The sequence below is a fragment of the Corapipo altera genome, unplaced genomic scaffold (assembly GCF_003945725.1).
Source record: "Corapipo altera isolate COAL_440 unplaced genomic scaffold, ASM394572v1 49, whole genome shotgun sequence".
NCBI lineage: Eukaryota > Metazoa > Chordata > Aves > Passeriformes > Pipridae > Corapipo > Corapipo altera.
The window spans coordinates 15,715,806-15,733,868 of NW_020884879.1; the positions used below are offsets into that span (position 1 = coordinate 15,715,806).

The window sequence follows — 18,063 nt, forward strand, 5'->3', positions numbered from 1 at the left end:
TCATGATAACACTCATACACAGAATACAGGACTCAACCACCACACAGTAAATTCAGCTTGGAGATTTCTCATGGTAATTTACTCCTCCATCGAGCAGCTCACCCACTGCATCACTGAGGTCACTGTATGTGTACTGCAGTTACACATCCTTGCCTAGAGGCCAATTCTAACCCCTAAAACTGTGTAAACCCTTGTCAAACATGTCATGGCTGTTCCATTTGTGCACCCAAATGCAACTAGCATAGCTACTTCTACTTTGCTCATCACTCTGTAAAGTTCTTTTTGGAGATTTTCTGAGCCAGAGAAGTACTTACAGAACCAAGACTCTTGCTGGTTCAAGTGCATTTAAATCACCATCTGCTAACTCATATAATAAACCACTCAGGCAAATGTTTCTTTCAGAACAGATAAATGATAGTAACACAGCATTATGCTTTTCAAACACTAAAACTGTTGGGAAAAGATTAGCAACTGAAAGATGAAAACACTACAGTGACAACACCAGCAGAGATATGGCAGCAGGATCAGGCACTTGTTCGTAGCAAACACAGCTGAATAACCACACTAAAATGTTACTTCTCAGTTTCATATATGTAGATAACTCTAACACCATTTATCTCCTTTTCCAGTGGAAGAACAATTCAGAGGTACCACCCTAGGCCTTTTGGGATATTCAGCACACAGCTGATGGACACTGCTTTCCCAAGCCATTTTTGTGAATACATCCCTTCATTTCTGATCCACCTTTACAAGCATACAGATAGAAAATCTTTTATTTAGCATAGAAATTTTTTTTGTTTCTTTTCATATAATCACAGAAAATATGTAATGTTTCAATTATAGAACTAACTCAGAAGATGCACTAAAAAACTACTGGCAGGGTTTTAAAAGAAAACAGAAAGTAAAAAGCTTAGATGACATTATGTTCTCCTTTATATTCACAAGAAAAAAAAAATTAAAAAACAACCTTCTCCCTTTATTGTCCTGTTTCATGAATATCCTGAAGACTCTTAGGTGGAAAATAGGAGCACTGATTTGTGGAACTGTTTAGCACTTAGCTGTTCACTAAAGCCACCTCAGTCATATATTTTACGTGCTATCTTCACTGTTGCTATTTTATTCCACTCAAAAGAAAATAAAAAAATAGAAGGCTTTCATTTCTGTAAAGATTTTCTTCTAGGAAACAAATATTTTCAACAATTCTAGAATATTTTAGTTATTACTATTGACTAGTTTGTTTAATTTCCTCTCCAAAGTCCTCCATCAGTATGGCACCACTTCACAGTCTTCCTGGAGGTCCTCCTGTCGGTCACCCATACAACAGTTCTCCTCCAAGGATGTCATCACTCAATTAATATAACTTCAGATATCTGTGGCCAGGAAAGAGGTAAAGGAAGGCCAAACAATCAAGTTTTAATCTTAAAGAACAGAGCTTTTCACCCTCTTGCATTTATAATAAATAAAATAATGCCAAGCTAAAAACATATGCATAAATGTTCACAGCTGGCCCTGGAGATACTGACTTCTGCAGAGACCCATCAAGTTTATTTATGGGGGGAGAGAAAAGCCAGGATTGAAAACAAGCCCATCGCCCATTGGTGGGGTTCAACAGAAGTTCCCTTTAGCACTGGTGTGTGGTGGTGTCCTGCCTTGTGCCTTCACACACCTTTTTCAGCTAACATTTCTGCAGGATCACCTACTTCCACTTACGGCCATTTTTAAAAAATAGAATACATTACTCTGTCTTCCTATTTTATTCATTTTTAAATGAAAATTCTTTGACCTTTCCTTGTAAGAATAATGTATTTGGAATCAAAAGAAATACTTTATTGGGCTGTAACATCCATCTCTCTATGTGCTACCCAGCCAAAGGACAGCACTTAATCACAAAGGTTATTCTACTCTTTTTTTTTTTTTTAGATCAGATTCATCATTGTAGTATCCGAAAGCAGACTGCAAACATTTCAGCATGAATTTGATTTTTCCTGGTTTTAAGAAAATGAAGTCTTTGAGATAAGGGAGAAGAAGGTGAGTTTGGCAGCACCCTGAGGAGATGTCTGCTTGTCTGTTTGAAATGCTGGGAGAGAAATTCCTACTGCAAAGGAAAGAAAGGGAATATGTCTATTATCAGGGGTGACCAATCCTTATTATCATTTTTCATTTATCATTTTCATTCATCATTTGTTTTCCATATCCAATTCTGTGTAAAACCAAATGGCTTTTATATTTGGCTTCTATTCTACATAAGCATATTTATGAATAATGTACTGCTATTCATTACAACATTACCTTGAAAATTTGTATTTACAAGTGTGTAAGAAGCTTACCAATGGATAATATAATTGTTAGCTACAGTGTGGGAGTTTCAAACGTTCACAATAATAGAAGGAAAAAACATTCAGAGAAAATATTCCACTGAAAGATGTGCAATGAGGAAGTCATCATTCCAAATAGATATTGAAGAAAAATCCTCTCTGCCAAAATATTAAAAATTCACGAGCTATTCAGCTAAACACCTCTCATTTCAAGAAAGTCTCTGACTAAAGGAATGAAATTTTCAGGCAATTGTTAATTAGACGTTTGTTAGAGCTGCCTCTTCTGTGGTTCAGATGCTGTGTGGGGTTTCATCCACGCGTCTGCAGGCTGCTACCACAGGTGTTTCTGACAGCCACCCACTGCCCAGCTGCCCTTGATGTCCCACTCCATCCCATGAAACCTGACAGACATAGACAAGCTGCAGACCTGGCACGAACCTGGCCCTGCCAGTAGTGGTGAGGGAGTTTTATGTCAGAGCAGCTGGAGTTCTGATCCCTGCCCTAGTCACAAAACCCTCAAATCCAGCACCAGGGAAGTGTAGCAACATATATCCACAGAACAGGGAAAGGAGTAGTGCAAAGACCTCTGTCCAGGCAGCATGGCACATGACAACACATCTGCTGCTGCCAACAACTAAGAGAGCTTTCAGGGAAAACAGCCTCCAGACCCAGTTCAAGTTAACACTAACCTAGCACTGCAGTGCTAAGTTAATGGTTGGGACTGATGATCTTAAAAGTCTTTTCCACTGAGTGATTCCATGATTCCATGTACAAGACATAAGCTACTACCTCAGTACTAACAATGTTCAGCTGGGGAGTCTCAGAAACAAAGTGTCAAAAAGGGAAAATCCAAACATTTCTGTTCAGCTTTCTTCTTCTGACACAATTATCAAACACTGTGACTCTAATCCAGTACTTTTCCCTTATTCCTTGGAGAAAGTATAGACTAATTACCTTGATAGGTAACTCCTGGACCGTACAGTAATGTGCAATAAGAATAATTTAATCACACAAAAACTGCAGTACAGGTAATTAGTGTCATGCAACAATATATTAATTGCAATGGGATATGGCAGTTTGCTCCCAAAATGGAATAATAAAGCTGCTTTTACAGATAACTATTGATAGAAGAGGTGACACAGGGCTACCTAAACACAGGCAACCTCTAAACAAAACTGAAGTTTGCAGATTACAGGTCAAAATGGATATTAGTGCTCCTGCACAAAGAGTAAATCATCATAGAGATCATCCTTTTATTAAAACACACTGCTGAAACTCATCAGGAAAACATCTATAAAATGTCAAAACAGATAAGCCTGAAGCCACAGAGCTGGTATCCTCAGGAGGAGCAAGTGGAAAATGTAATCCTCTCCAGCCTGCTGCAGTCTAGCTGTATCTTGAATGATGTACAAGATGAAAACAGAAGCAAAGTTACCTGGGGAGTGGTTTTCAAACCAAGTGGGACCTTACTTGTAATGAATGGAAGTTGAAATGAATAAAAATTGAGAATTAAAGAGCAAAATGCATCTCCAAATGTTAAGCTATGCAAATAAGTATATGGTGATGGCTGAACATTTTTCCATCGAAAGTAGTTTTGCCATCAAATGCATATTAATAAAAATTCTACCTGTTCAAAACTCTTTTCACAATAGAAAAAAAAAAGCAGTTATTTTCCCCTCATTGGCTTAGTGACTTGAGAAAAGTTTAATAAATGACATGCATTTCCATTCCTTCAGATTACTTAAATAAATGCAGTACAAAAATCCCAAGAGGACTTATTATCTGTTTAAAAATGAAAAAGCTTTACAGACCAGATCCCGCTCCCACTCAGTACCAGGTGTACCTCATTACCTTCAGGGGGAATGTGCCAGTTAGCTGTGATTTATTAACTTCTCTTGAAAGCTTTGCTAAATTTTATGTTCATTAGATACCAGGCTTGAGAAACACAAGAGCAAGGCAGCAGTAACCTACCATGACTCTGGTCCTCACAAGCACAAAACCATTAGTATTAATTAAACACCTCCAGACCTTCCTTTCTGCTCTGACTGCGCTTGTGTTGAGCTAATTGCTTCTCTCCTCCAGCACATGCTTATCATGTCTGCCCTCCTGCATAGCAGCCAAATTCATGTTTTCTAAATGGGATCAACAGCCTGCAGGCAGTAACTCTGATTGCTTCAGATCTTCTCAGGGTTCCTCATAAGACAATTGAAAAGTTTTATGCAGACTAAATGATCTTACAATTTTTCTTCATCTGAAGTTTTTACATTAGTAAATAAGCTGAACTCAAAATCTCTGTGGCCTTTTTAAATCAAGTGCATCAATTAGAAAGATGGATAGGAAGGTCTTGATAGCAGCTCACACTACTACTGTGAAACACAAACATTTTCAGCTGGAGAAGACAACTCAGTTAATATAAAGATTAAGAAGTACTAAAGAATCTAGGAGATACAAATGACAAATATGTTTATCAAAAAAACCAGCTCTGAACTGATGGCACTGACTTGTGCTCTATTATTACTTGCTTCACAATCTCACATAAGAGGATTACTGTCTATTTTGGCACTACGTATAACAAGACTACACAGCATATCACCAAGGGGTTGTATGAAAAGGCTGTCTTATATCATCACACCCAGACACACACTCTTCAAGTCAAATCTCCCACATCAGAAATCCACCAGCTGTCAGTTTCCTGAGCTCCACACCATTTTGTTACTCAAGAATATTAGGGGAAAAAAGAAAAAAAGTCAAGATTTTTTTTTTTAACAGGAGTGCAACACTGCCTAAATTAAGGGCAGAATTGTTGTATCATTTTTCAGCCCTCTGCATACAAAAATAACCATGCTGCTCCTCACACTCCGTATCCTGATTCAGTAGAAAAGCACCAGACAGCAGTCCCAACTAAGAGCATCCAGAGACTCTCCGACAGTCACAAGGGTTACATTACCCTCTCTCCTAATGCTATGCTACTAATTCTTCCAATATCTCCAAACAAGTCATGAAAACTGAGATAAATCCAGTGCTAGAAGAGTTGCTTAGCCCAGCAGTTATACTTTGGAGAAATTCTAATGCTCAGACCACAAAATAACTATCTGAGCATCTTATAAAACTAGACAAGGGAAATTACTACATTTCTAATATACTGCACTATTTTTTTCCTTTCAGGCTCAATTCAAACAAAAAGCAGCTGGCTCATAATGTAGGATGCCCATCTGCTAATATAAACCTCATGGCTATCAAATTCTTCTGCCATGATCCTTCAGCAGTCCTCTCACTTTCTGGACCCATTACATCTACTCCTCCTCAGGAAAATGGTCAACCTTGACCTTGCCATCAGGAAAAGATTTCAGTATGCCAACTTGGACAAAACATGAGATGTCATTTCTCACATACCCTGAAACTGTGACATACGATAGATCCCTTCCTCAGTCTTTGTAATACTCAAGTACACATACACAGTACAAATCTGAGAATTAAAATGTGGAGTATTCTTCAAACCACTGCATTACATCAGACCCATAGCAAGCTCTTCTTTATGGAGGATTTAAATTTGGAGTGTGGGGATGAAGAGGGGGATAAAGATGGAGGGAAGTTAATTACAGATCTATGTGATCATAAACAGCTCTCTTTCACCTTATCCAAATACTTAAAATTACTAGTTACCTAGAGGAGTAATAACTGTTTTTATGACAGTGTAGGAACACTTAAAATTGTATTAGTTCATATAGTCCTCTATTTCTCTCCGGTAAATTGAATCTCTTATCTTTATGGAGGCTGAGAAGGCATATACATACCCAACGCTTCTGACTCACTGGGGTTAAAAGCCTTTTTCAAGTTATTTTCCACTAGCTGGCCTGGTCAATTTTAGTCAATCAGTTTTACCTCATTTCTCATAGAAGGCTATCTTCTTTTAATTATTACAAACGTATGGGGACAGTTGCCTTACTTTTTTTATTTTGCCTTTAAAGGCCAAATGCCTCCCTATTTGCTGTGTCCTACTTGCTTCTGAGTGTCCAAAGCTAGGGCAATTACCCATAACTCAATAAGCAAAATAAGTGACCACATCTAACCAAAAATCAATTGCTAACAAACATTGAGTAAGACCAGAAGCAAAGGCTAATGAGGAAAGGTCTTTTTTAATAGTTCTCCATAGGTTCAGTCACAAGAGGTACTCCCTGCTAAATGCAGAGGATACTCTCTGAGAGGTGCTAATTAATCTTCCTTCTCCCAGAACTTCTAGAGAAGCCACGGGAGTAAACACATGGATACTACTGCCTACTTTGCTTCTGCAGTTAAAGAAATTCACACCAGCCAGCTTTATCTTTGACATTATAACCACAATCCCATTAAACTATTCAGTCACTGAGGTCAATGAATATATAGAGCTTCCACATATCAAAATACTACAATTGCTACTTAGGAGCTATAACTTAGAGTAGAGCTCTTCCTTCAAGCATCAATTCAGTCCTCAGCTATATGCTTTTGAAAAATTATTTACAGTATGGCATTACATTACAGTGATGTAGTGCTGAGTTCAGTCTTTTTACTCTCGTTGTGTGACAGGACTAATATTCCTACAGCAATACAATGCAGATGTGGTAAGAAACTAACACTTCCTTGTTTCAGACAGCTCCAAAATCCCACTTCTTTCCTTCAGTCATGCTATTTGCAGAAGAAACATAGTTTTCTGAAATTCTTGGTTTAGGTCAATTATATAACTTACCAGATAAATACCTAAATTGGTGTGTATCTGCACTACTATACTGCAGACTCAAAAAGCTCATGTGCTATCCTGTGACTATAAAATTTCCCTAGGGATACTTTCACTATTTCTGTCACTAGACAGCTGTATTAAATCAAGTTGATACACTGCCCATCATGTTTACAGAAATTACAGACTCTAAGATTATGTAGCAAATTTTTTACCTTTTTTAAATGGGAGGATTATTATTGAAACTATTCGCACTCTAGAAGGTTACATTCTCCATTAAATCTTTTTTTACTCACTGGGATGAAGTAACAAACACAAACATAATTTTAGATTAAAAATCACAAAGTGAAAAATTGTTTTGCTACTATTTTTTAAACTCTAGCTACTGAAATAGCAGGGATCAATGAATGACATGGAGAGGCACACCAAGCAAAAGTGGAAAATGCTGTTCCGGGAGGAGGAAAAGCATGGGCAGAAGCAAAGCTTCTCTGTTCTCTGCATTGTCAAAACTCCCCAGCCTTGTCAGGGACTTTCCTGTACTCTACAGACACTTAACAGCAGCATTTTCAGCCCTTCCCATGGGCTCCACTCAGAACCCACTCTGGCTTTGTCTCTTGCCACCTTAGACTACAAAAAAGAGACACTGCCAGTCCCACACTGCTGCACTAAACCTCCTCTTCTCCTTCACATTTCCCAGTTTTAGTTCAGCTGAAAATTCCCACCTAAACAGAATCCTTAACGTATTCTGCTCATAAATTTCACACAGGTTTGACCTTCAAGCCTATAAGCTGATCTCTTTGGGACCTTTCATGGAAATGGTAGTGTTTTCAATTGTATTATACATAGCAAAATTTACTGTGTCAACAGCTCAGCTGAATACAACAATTTCTCTTTAAGTACAGGGAAAGCTTAACACACAGCAAGATCAGATAGTATCTCCAGAGTACTTCCTTTAGATATTTGTTGAAGGAAATAAGGGTTGCTTGACACATTCTGTTTGAGTAATCACAGGTTAGTAGTGGTCACAACTATTTCCCTGTCTACTTTGAGTTATCTACAAAAATACATTACTTAAAATTACTTCTGGGGAGGCTGGGTATTCAGAATTTAATATAACCAGATACTGAAAAAAGTAGAAGTAGGAACCAAGGTGTGATTGAAAGCTCCTGACTTCAGGAGCACACCAGCACCTTTGAGTGCCTACATGACACTTTAAGTCAACAGCTGTGAACAAACTGATGACAAACACTGGGGTAAACTACAACTTAAGTATGAAACAGCAAATCAGAAGATACCAGAAGATACACTCAACTAATATATGGACTATCCAAAATACTCTCACTCTAGAGGATAGGTTTAATTAATATAGAAAGAAAAGGGTACAATCATAGGAAAACCCTTCCAGGATGTAATTTTTGTCACTTCAAAGAAGTTGCCTGAATATGGAAAGTAGTCGCTATCTACAAAAGCTTGCTAAATTCAAACAACTGAAGAGCTGGTAGCTGTTTTCAGAGCAGCACTGGATTTTAAGAAAATCAATGCTGAGACACTCTTGAGGATTCCATTCTAACCTGGTAAGCATCAAAGATAAGAAGTGCAGAAGGACCTCAGATTGAGTTCCTACTGTGCATGGTGCAATGCAAGTAAAGTGTTAAGGTCCATATAAGCAAGAAAAAAAGTGAGGGCACTCAAAAAAATATTGTGGCAAGCTAATGAAAAGGAAGCAAGCTGACGAAAAGGAACCTGTATTGAAAATGGGGAAGAGAATCTAGGAACGGCACAGGAGCATACAATTAGTGGACGTGCAGAACTGCTTTACATACTTCACACAACACAGTTCATGTCTGTTTTTCTTTGAATAATTTTTGTATCTGCTTGTTCAAATTACAAGGAAAAATATATATATTTTTTCCAACTGTATCTCCTCCAAACTCACCATAAAATGTAATTCATACCAGAGCATAATGCTTTTCACTGGAGTAATTTGTATTTGCTGCCAAGTAAGCTGTTTACCTACATGAGGGTTAGTGCTTTCAGATTAGACTATCAGGTCTAATGGCAGCATAAAATAGCACTCTAGTTTTTGTGTTCACACTTCCTGATTTCTCAGGTAAGGACAAATTCCTTGCAGCAGAAGAGAAGTGGACAGACCCAGGTTCATTCACTATCCTATTAACGCTGTGCAGCGTGTCTGAATTTCTGGCCTTGTGACAGCGTAACAGATGCCCAAACTCCCAACTGTTCAGTGGCAATGCAGGACAGAGCCTTTACGTCTCCATGCTGCCAGGCACTGATATATTCTTCCTGATCATAGGAAATGTTTAATTTTTTTCCGGGCACTTCGGAAGAGCTGGGGTATGGATTTGGCTGACTCAGGCGAAATTAGCCTACATGCCCACTGCAGAGTTGTCTGCGTCATAACTTTGCTAGCTCCAGCTAGCTCCAGGTTGTCCAACTGAGTTGCAAAAGCACCAAGGTGCTTGACTAAAAGCATGGACAGCAAGAATCAGAATGCCAATAGAGCTTTTTGCTCCCTGTGCAGAACCCTTACTTCTAGAGGTTCCCCAGGGAAAACCTTGCCCTGTTCCAACTGTGCTGTTTCAGCACTTTACAATTACAGCCCTAATGAGTCCCACCATCCCTGTACCTGCTGAGAGGGGTTGCAGAGACACCCTTGGACTTGGAGCTCAAATTCTGACAGCTCTGGAGACAATTCATAGGAAGGCAGGCAACTGGCTTGCCCTGCCCTCAGAGTCCACGTGACAATGCTCAATCCATCAGCAGTCAAGTCAGTGCTAGCACTTACTTCAACCCTTATAGTCAAGAGAGGCAACAACTGCCAGAGGGGACCAGCTGAAATATGTGCCATTTTTGCATGGTAACTTCTCAACTGTTTTCAAAATAAATGGGAAAGGCATGTTAAAACAACAAAAAGGAAGACTGAGTTAATTCTTCACATGAAATAACGGTTTTAAAAGTGCTATCAGGGTAAAAAAGACTTAACAGAACTAAAAAGAGAGCATGAGACTTAACAGTCTAATATGATTGAGCTACTTTTCCATTCTTTTAAAATCCATGGATTAATTCCATTCATCTACTTTAAAAATCAGAATTTTTAGATGCTGGCCTTCAGGATGAAACAGCAGGTCATTTATATAATTGCCTGTGCTCCCTGCACAGTCGAAACAGAAACCAATGTATTTTTGAATGATGGTAGAGAGAAATCCAGTCCTTTCTCTTTTGACTGAATAAGCACTTTCACAGCAATTAAGTCCTCCCAGGTGAGGTGGCCACTGAATGAAAGTTAAGCGAAAATGGATGAAACACAAAGCATCTCTAATCCACCTGCAATAGGAGTAGTTACAGTGACTCTTTAGAAAACAGTCAGGGAAAGCAGACAGCTAAAGTTTCCAGCCCCCCAGGTAATCAGACACTAGATCCCAAGCCTTCAGTTCCTGGCAGAAGGTACAAACAAGCTGTTACTTAAAGGCCACTTTCATGTCTAGGATTCCAAGCTGCTCTGGGACCACAGCAGGTGGAGACACCTGTCTGCCCAAAACAACCCCTGCAGCAGAGCTCAACAGAGAAGGGAGCTGCTCTCCAAGAAAAGACTATTCCCAAGCTCAAGCAGGTGAAAAGGGCACTGTCAGCCTCAGAAACAAAATGCTAACCCTTTTGACAAATGCTAAGCAAGGAAAACAACTGAGTTTTAGAACCCCGAATCCAACCCAGTTTTTGTCCTTAATATAAAAGGAAAGAGACAATGAAGGAAGTGTGTGCCTAAGTCTCTCCTCACTCCTAAGAAGGGCAAAGTGCATTTTGCCAGTTACTGCAAGTGATGCTTTGTCAATACAGCTGCTTGTGAACAATGCCATAGCTCATGGCAAGGACACAACAGGAGAGATGCAGAAAGCACCCTTAAGGGACACAACAATGGCAGAGCAAGTGAAGGTGTATCACTCACGACATTAAATCCCACAGGCAGAAAACTTCAGAGCTATGGCTGCCCCCACCCCTGACATATCCATTGTATGTAGACACTGCTTGCATCGACAAAAAAAAAAAACAAACATTTTCTCTAAATGCTCTAGAAAATTATATCTAGGATTAGAGTATGAAAAAAATATCAGTCCACCCATGGAGTAGGAAACAAAAGTGGAGAAGAAAATTAAAATTTATCTTTCTATTTCCTCAGCTATAAGCAAGGGCAATAAAACTGCAGTGCTACTTTAAGTAATTACTAGGAACCATGCCTGCTGCCTGATCAGCATTTTAACAAAAGACTCTACAGAAGGCCAGGGAAGCACAATACCGTATCTTCTGAGTGCTAAATCATCTCTGTGAGAAAGCACTATAATTCATATGCACAAACAGACCTGCAGTCACTTCACCTGCATCCCAAGATGCTCTCTACATCCAGCCGAGAGTACACGAGGTCAGCCTCATGCTAGTGCTACCCAGCTGAATGTGCAAACAAAATAAGCATGTGTTTGTACAAAAAAAAAAAAAGACTGCTGATGGGTCAAGTCTCAGTGTTAGCTTCTGGGTAAACTAAAATCCTGTATTTGAGAAATAAGCTCAGTATGCTTCCTCTTTGCAAGAAAAATAGAGCAAGCAATAAAAAATATTGGTGAACATGCCCTTTTGCTTCAATTTTTGATTCATAAAATGCTGCCTCCTCACAGGCATGCTGTAAAAATAAATGTACTATTTCTGTAGGGTTTACCAAATATAGGGATCAATGCTGAGAAAGCCCCCTAGGAAACCAGCTTTTTTGGATATCAGGAAGTGGGAAGTATATTCCATGTGAACCACAAGTGGTCATAGGCTGAATGGTGAGAATAAAATGAAACGCTGATCAGCTGTTTCACTGCTTCTAGATGGTCCCTCCTGCCCAGCTATAAAGTTGATCCTGTCTTGGAAAACCTCGGTGATCTTGTAGCATCCATACAGATGACCTGATGCCCTCTGGAGGCTCCAGTTCCTGTCCTTCAATGACATCCATAACCCCAGAAGTGGTCAGACCAAAACGAATCAATCAAAGCAGCATAAAAATCCAGTTTCCTGTGCCAACATCCAAGCAATGGCATGTTACAGAGATCTAGTTTGTTAGGGAGGTGGACTCTGCCCTGGGACCCAGAAGGCAGAGGTGGTGGGTTTCTGATTGAGTATTGGAAGCTATTCCTCCTGCCCTCTCCTTCCAAGTGGGATGTGGATATAGCAGTAGATTTCACCAGAAATACAACATATAAACTCACCATACATACATACATATATATATGTGTGTGTGTGTATATATATATATATACACATATATATCTCGGATGTGAATCATGGGTCATCTACCGCCACCACCTGCGTCTCCTAGAACGCTTCCATCAGCGCTGCCTCCGTACAATCCTAAACATCCACTGGTCAGATTATGTGACCAATGCATCTGTTCTAGAACAAGCAGCAGTCACAAGTATTGAGGCCATGTTGCTGAGAACACAGTTGCGTTGGGCAGGGCACGTCTCAAGGATGAAGGACCACCGCCTCCCTAAGATCTTGCTTTATGGTGAACTTGCCACCGGCTGCCCCAAGAGAGGAGCCCTGAAGAGAAGATACAAGGACTCCCTAAAACAACATCTCAGCCTTGGCCATATTGACCAACATAACTGATCTACTCTGGCCTCCAATCGGGAGGCCTGGAGACACACCATCTATAACGCTGCTGTTTCCTTTGAGAACACACGCAGGATCACTCTTGAGGAGAAAAGACAATGCAGAAAGAATCGTGTCTTGCAGAATATACCACCTAAGGAGTCTTTCTGCTGTGCCTTCTGCAACCGGACGTGTCTGTCTCGTATTGGCCTTTTGAGCCACCAACACACTTGCAACAAACGTGGGTAGAGCCCTTCCCAAATCTTCGTTCGCAAAGCCCAGCCATGATGATATATATATAAAGGCTTTGGGGAAGTTTGTAAAAGATATGAGAGGTACACAGAGCATCCATCTGTAAAACATTGGTAAGAAGGTGTTTTGCAAACAGAATATAGTCACAGTGAAATGGTTCACCTAATACTAGAAACAGCAACCAACAAATGATCCCCATGAAAACAAAGCAGAAGTCTAAAATATTTTTGAAGCTAGTCTAAATATTTAGACTAGTGGAAAAAACCTTAGGAAATTATTTTACTTCCCTGGCTCTCAAGCCATTATCTGTACCAAGCCCATTTGCACAGGTTTATCCACTTTTTCAGTCATTCTCTCAAAAAGCCTTTATCTCTGTATTTTCGAATTACAGTTTGTCACCAAAACTATGGGCAGTCTGTATGAAATTAAACTTAGACACCTTTCTCATATCATATCCTAACCAGCATATAGTATCCTGAAAACAGAAATAAAACATCCTTAGTACAATGGCTAATTCATCCACTAGTCATTTTGGGGAGGTACTGGTGAAAGCCATTCCTGAATATTTTCATTAATGCAATATTTCTGTAAAACCTAATACTGCCTTTCTATGTGTGAATTTTTGAGGTAAATTCCTTTTTTTATCACAATATCCACTTTCAAGAGAAGAAAAACATTTAAAAATTATCCCAGCAATGTAATGCCACTAATAAAACTTCTAAGTGCCACACAATATTAAGGAACCACTTTTAAAAATCCAGTAAACTCACATTAATGACAAATTACTGGATCCTTACAAAAAAATGCACAGTGTTCAGAAAAAACAGACTGTGCTTAAAGTGGTAACATTTTACGAGAAGCAGAAACACCTTCAAGAGTACAAAACAAAACTCATGAAGTCCAATTCAACTACAAATTGAACTGCAATTAATTTAATTGAATAAATAATTAAAAGAAGAAACCGCACACATCAGGGCCTGACAACAGACATACCACAGTACAGCTGTTTACAGAAAGGAGAGACTTTGGAGAAGACAAAGACCACTTAGTGACTGCCCAGTTTTTACATAAAGTGTGTAACTTCCCTTTTGGATTATCTGTGATTAAGGGAACCAGTTCTTATATTTCCTAGGCACCTGTTACAATCACGATTTGTTTCCAAGTCTGATGTCATACATTTTCTCAAAGTTAGCATCCGGGCACCAAAGTACCATCAGGTTTAAGGGGCAGGAGAACCTGGAGGTGGCAGTGCCTTCACAAGGAAGAAACATCCCACGGAAGACCTCACACGTTGCTATGCAGGCAGCCCAAATCATATCCCTGCTTGGCACCTTTGTCCTACTAAAAACGACATAGCACCTTGTAAACTGGCACCATGCCACTCTGACAGATGGACTTAAGTGTAGGCAGCCAAGAGACTACATATAAGCATCAAATATGTTTTTTGAGAGCAGGACTTCCAGCCAGGAATGTTAAAACAGCTGTCCACATTGAGCTGGCATGCCTACACTTAAGAGGATATGCTATTGCCACTCAAGCCCTGAGCTGGATTAACTTGAAAAATAAATAAGATAGCTTCCACAGCCACATAAGGTGAGTTTTTGCAGAATCAGGATTAGTGATACTCAGGGGGGCTTTACTGACCTACTATTAGTGGGCACAGTTGCACGGTCAAAAAGCTCTTTATTTCTGCAGCTTGGAGAAACATTTATCTGGTGCATGCTTATATATAAATATATATATTTATTTTTCTTTGAAAGAAAATTTAGAATGCAATACCAGCATGATTATGAACAAACATGCTAGTGACCCTCTGTTTTGTGTTAGAGGATGCTTTTTTTATGAATTGTCTTCACTCAGACAGTTGTATCCATGTGAATAGGATCTGTTTCACTGGTTTTCTTCTCTTTTCAAAATTTCAACTCCCAACGGCCCATGCCAAGACTTTTTGTTAGCTCATGCCTACATGCACATATACATTTTACATTTTGACATCACTTGCATAGTCTATCCCAGTAATAAAATCATACTGCCTGGAGAAACAGGCATTGCATAACACAGGATGTGAGGTGGCTGGCCGGCAGAGCCATGCCTTGTCCACCTCTATCCCATTCCTGCAGCTGGCTGGTCTGTACACTGCCCACAAATCCCTCTCCTCTAGGACACAAAACATTCCAAACCACTGAGAAGTTCCAACAAAAACAGGTTTGCTCACATCAACGTGCCAAACAAACAACATGCTCTTTTTCCTTTTCCCCCACAAACTCAGATTTTACTCCTGCCCCTCAAAAAGTCACTGGCCTAAGTCTGAAGTGAGGAAAATATTCAAACATTAACAAGTTAAAGGTTTCCTCAGAATTCCACACTATTTAAAAAAGATAATATCATGATTTCCAACAGCAGGCAACATTCCTTCTAGCCATGAGTAGCTTAAAGACTGAAAGGAGGTGATGATACATTTTTACTCAATGTTTAAACATGCTTTGTGTTCATTTTAATTCTCCCTGTGGTCACAATCAAATCACAGCCATAAATTTTCCATGTACGCTGTAGCTGACTGTAGTCATCTTTACTCTTCTGAATCACTAAAAATGAACTTCAACTCTACAAGGATACTCCCATGATAGATCAAAGCTGCCTTCAGTGCCTGGCGGGTACAGGGTCATATACAGTCTACCAACAGCTGCTGGTGTCTTTTACCTTTGTTAACTTTAAGGCTGATCTTGGCTGCAATTAAAAGTTACCTGAGTCACTTCATTATGATTTCCTGTGCTAGAAGCATGTCAGTGGTAGCTATCGTTTTTCCTGCACAGTGAGAATTTCCCTCCACTGACCTTGCTTCCCCCTCTGGTGAAGACTTCCTTCTCTCACACCCTTCACCTCTTTTACCCTTCATTCCTCACCTGCAGCCTTTCCATTTCCTTTCTTTTCCCATGTTTTTGAGGACTGTGTGAAATCACCTACTTGCAAGTTTCAGCCGCCTCTCTGCTGTTCCAAATAACAATTACTAACCTCAGTAAGGAGATGCTTTGCTTTTTCATACTGCCAATAAAGTTGCTAGATTAATATAAATTTCCATATCACTTAACCTTTCTCAGAGGGGACGAGAGAGGGAAAACACTTTGTCAAATACTTCATCAGGCAGATCAGCAATGCTGTAAATACCTCTCCCTCCTTCCAAAAACCAGCAGTGCCTCAGGATTTCTCAAGGCACCGCACAGACTGCGCATGGCTTTAAAACAGTTCAGGGAATAGTCAAATTGCCAAAGAACAGGTCATAAGGAATAAAAATACTGATCTGGATCACTAACGTTTGCTTAATAAAGTAGCTACACACACACAGCCCAAGAGTACTACTTTCATGCATGTCTACTTTACATGGAATTACTATCTCCAAGGCTGTTATAAAGCCAAAGTAAACTGAACTGCAAACGGTAATGCTGAGCATCCAAAACCCCTTGGCAGCTCTCTCACCCCATAAGTGCCTCTCTTTGTTTGAAAACAATTTGAAGGGGTACATGATTCTTATAGAATAAGTATCTTACAGAATCTTACAGATTCTTCATCATCATCATGTAAGATACTAATGCAAAGTCAAAGAGCAGCCAATCTTATTACATATTACTCAAACTAACAAAAACGTATGGTGTTCACTATCGTGGTCAAACACCAATAAAGTTTAGTAGCCAGTTATCTGAGATACCCCTTCCTCCCACCAGGGAAGACTATCAGGTAGACCTGTCTGTACCTGCCGAAAGCCATGAGAATAAAATGTACCAGACCGGACTCTTACTTTGTTGTGCCCCTTGAGCTCCCCCATCTGAGCTTTTAACCCTGAAGGTTTTACTTGGTGGTTTATCAATGGGTTTTTAACTCTTTCTGAGATGCCAGATGATGTATCAATGCCAGTCAAAATTCATTGCTAGTTAAAGACAAATGAATGCTGGAAAAGTAAAACGAAGCATGCCAAGAATCTCTCAAAAGTGCTTTTTGAACATTAACATTATAGAGACTCTAGGTTAAAGGCATTAACCAAAATGCAGAAATATACAGCTTTTGTGTTAGCTAAAAAAGTCGAAGGAGCACAGCAAATTTTAACACTTCTTTCTGAAAAAATCCCCCTCTAACACCAAGTGCTGAAAAGCATTAGAGAAGCTCTCTGCTGTCCCATTCCCCGTGCTGGAGGGTGTGAGCACAGCTGCTTTTACGCACACTGCATTAGCTTCACCCGTTACTACTGTTCACCAGTCAACAAAACATTTTATAATAGGAAAGCATGGCAATTTTACTTCAAAAGTTCACTTCAGAAGGAAAGCTTAGCACAGACGCTCCGCAGGACCAGGGCAGAAGTACCCGCAACTGGTCCGTCAGAAAGATCTGGGGTTCAGCATTCGAAGCACCCTAGTACTTAAGATGCCTTACCTAGGTAAAGCGAGGCGTTTTCTTTCTTGACATTGTCATCTAAGTAGGTTGGTCCCAAGGTATAGATGGGTGTCGAGCCCATGCCAATGAGGATTTGGGCACAAATGAATAAAGCTACATAGAGAGAGTGGTCATTTCCACCAGAGTCCTTGAAACAGGCCGGCGAGTCCCACTGCTCTTTGGCGGTGCCATTGCCAGCCACGCACAAGCCCTCGTTACTGACGGAGGAGTTCAGTTCCTGGATCTGGTACGGCGGAGAGATGAAGTGAGGTAAGGAGAAGAGCGAAGCCCCCAGGGCGATGAAAAGCCCCCCTACGGCCAGCCAGAGCGGCCTCCGCCCGCGCCCCCCGAAGTAGCTGATGAAGACCACCACCACCAGGCTCCCGATGTCGAAGCAGCTGACTAGCAGCCCCGACTCCGAGCTCTTGAGGCTGTATCTCCGCTCGATGGTGGTGATAACGCTGCTCAGGTAGCCGGAGACCATGAGGGACTGGATGAAGGTCAGGAAGCACATGCACACCAGGAAGAAGCGAGAGTCCGCCAGCACTGCCCGCAGGCACTCTCTGCCCGGGGGGCCCGCCAGCAGCAGCGCCGGCGGCGGCGGCAGCAGCAGCAGCCGGGGGGCCGGGGACACCCCTCGGCCGGGCGCCGCCGGCTGGCCAAGCTCCGTCCCTCGGGGGAAGTTCCCGCTGCCGGCGCCGGGCGGCTGGGCAGCCCCAG

General features: G+C 40.6%; 1 protein-coding gene across 1 annotated transcript in view; it reads right to left on the reverse strand.

Annotated features, from left to right (window-relative positions):
- SLCO5A1 (solute carrier organic anion transporter family member 5A1) overlaps nucleotides 1-18,063 on the reverse strand; it is a 72,721-nt gene that overhangs the window by 53,797 nt on the left and 861 nt on the right. Inside the window, exon 2 of the mRNA XM_027638916.1 lies at nucleotides 17,344-18,049. Within this exon, the coding sequence (XP_027494717.1) occupies nucleotides 17,344-18,049 (706 nt within the window). The remainder of the gene's footprint in view (nucleotides 1-17,343; nucleotides 18,050-18,063) is intronic.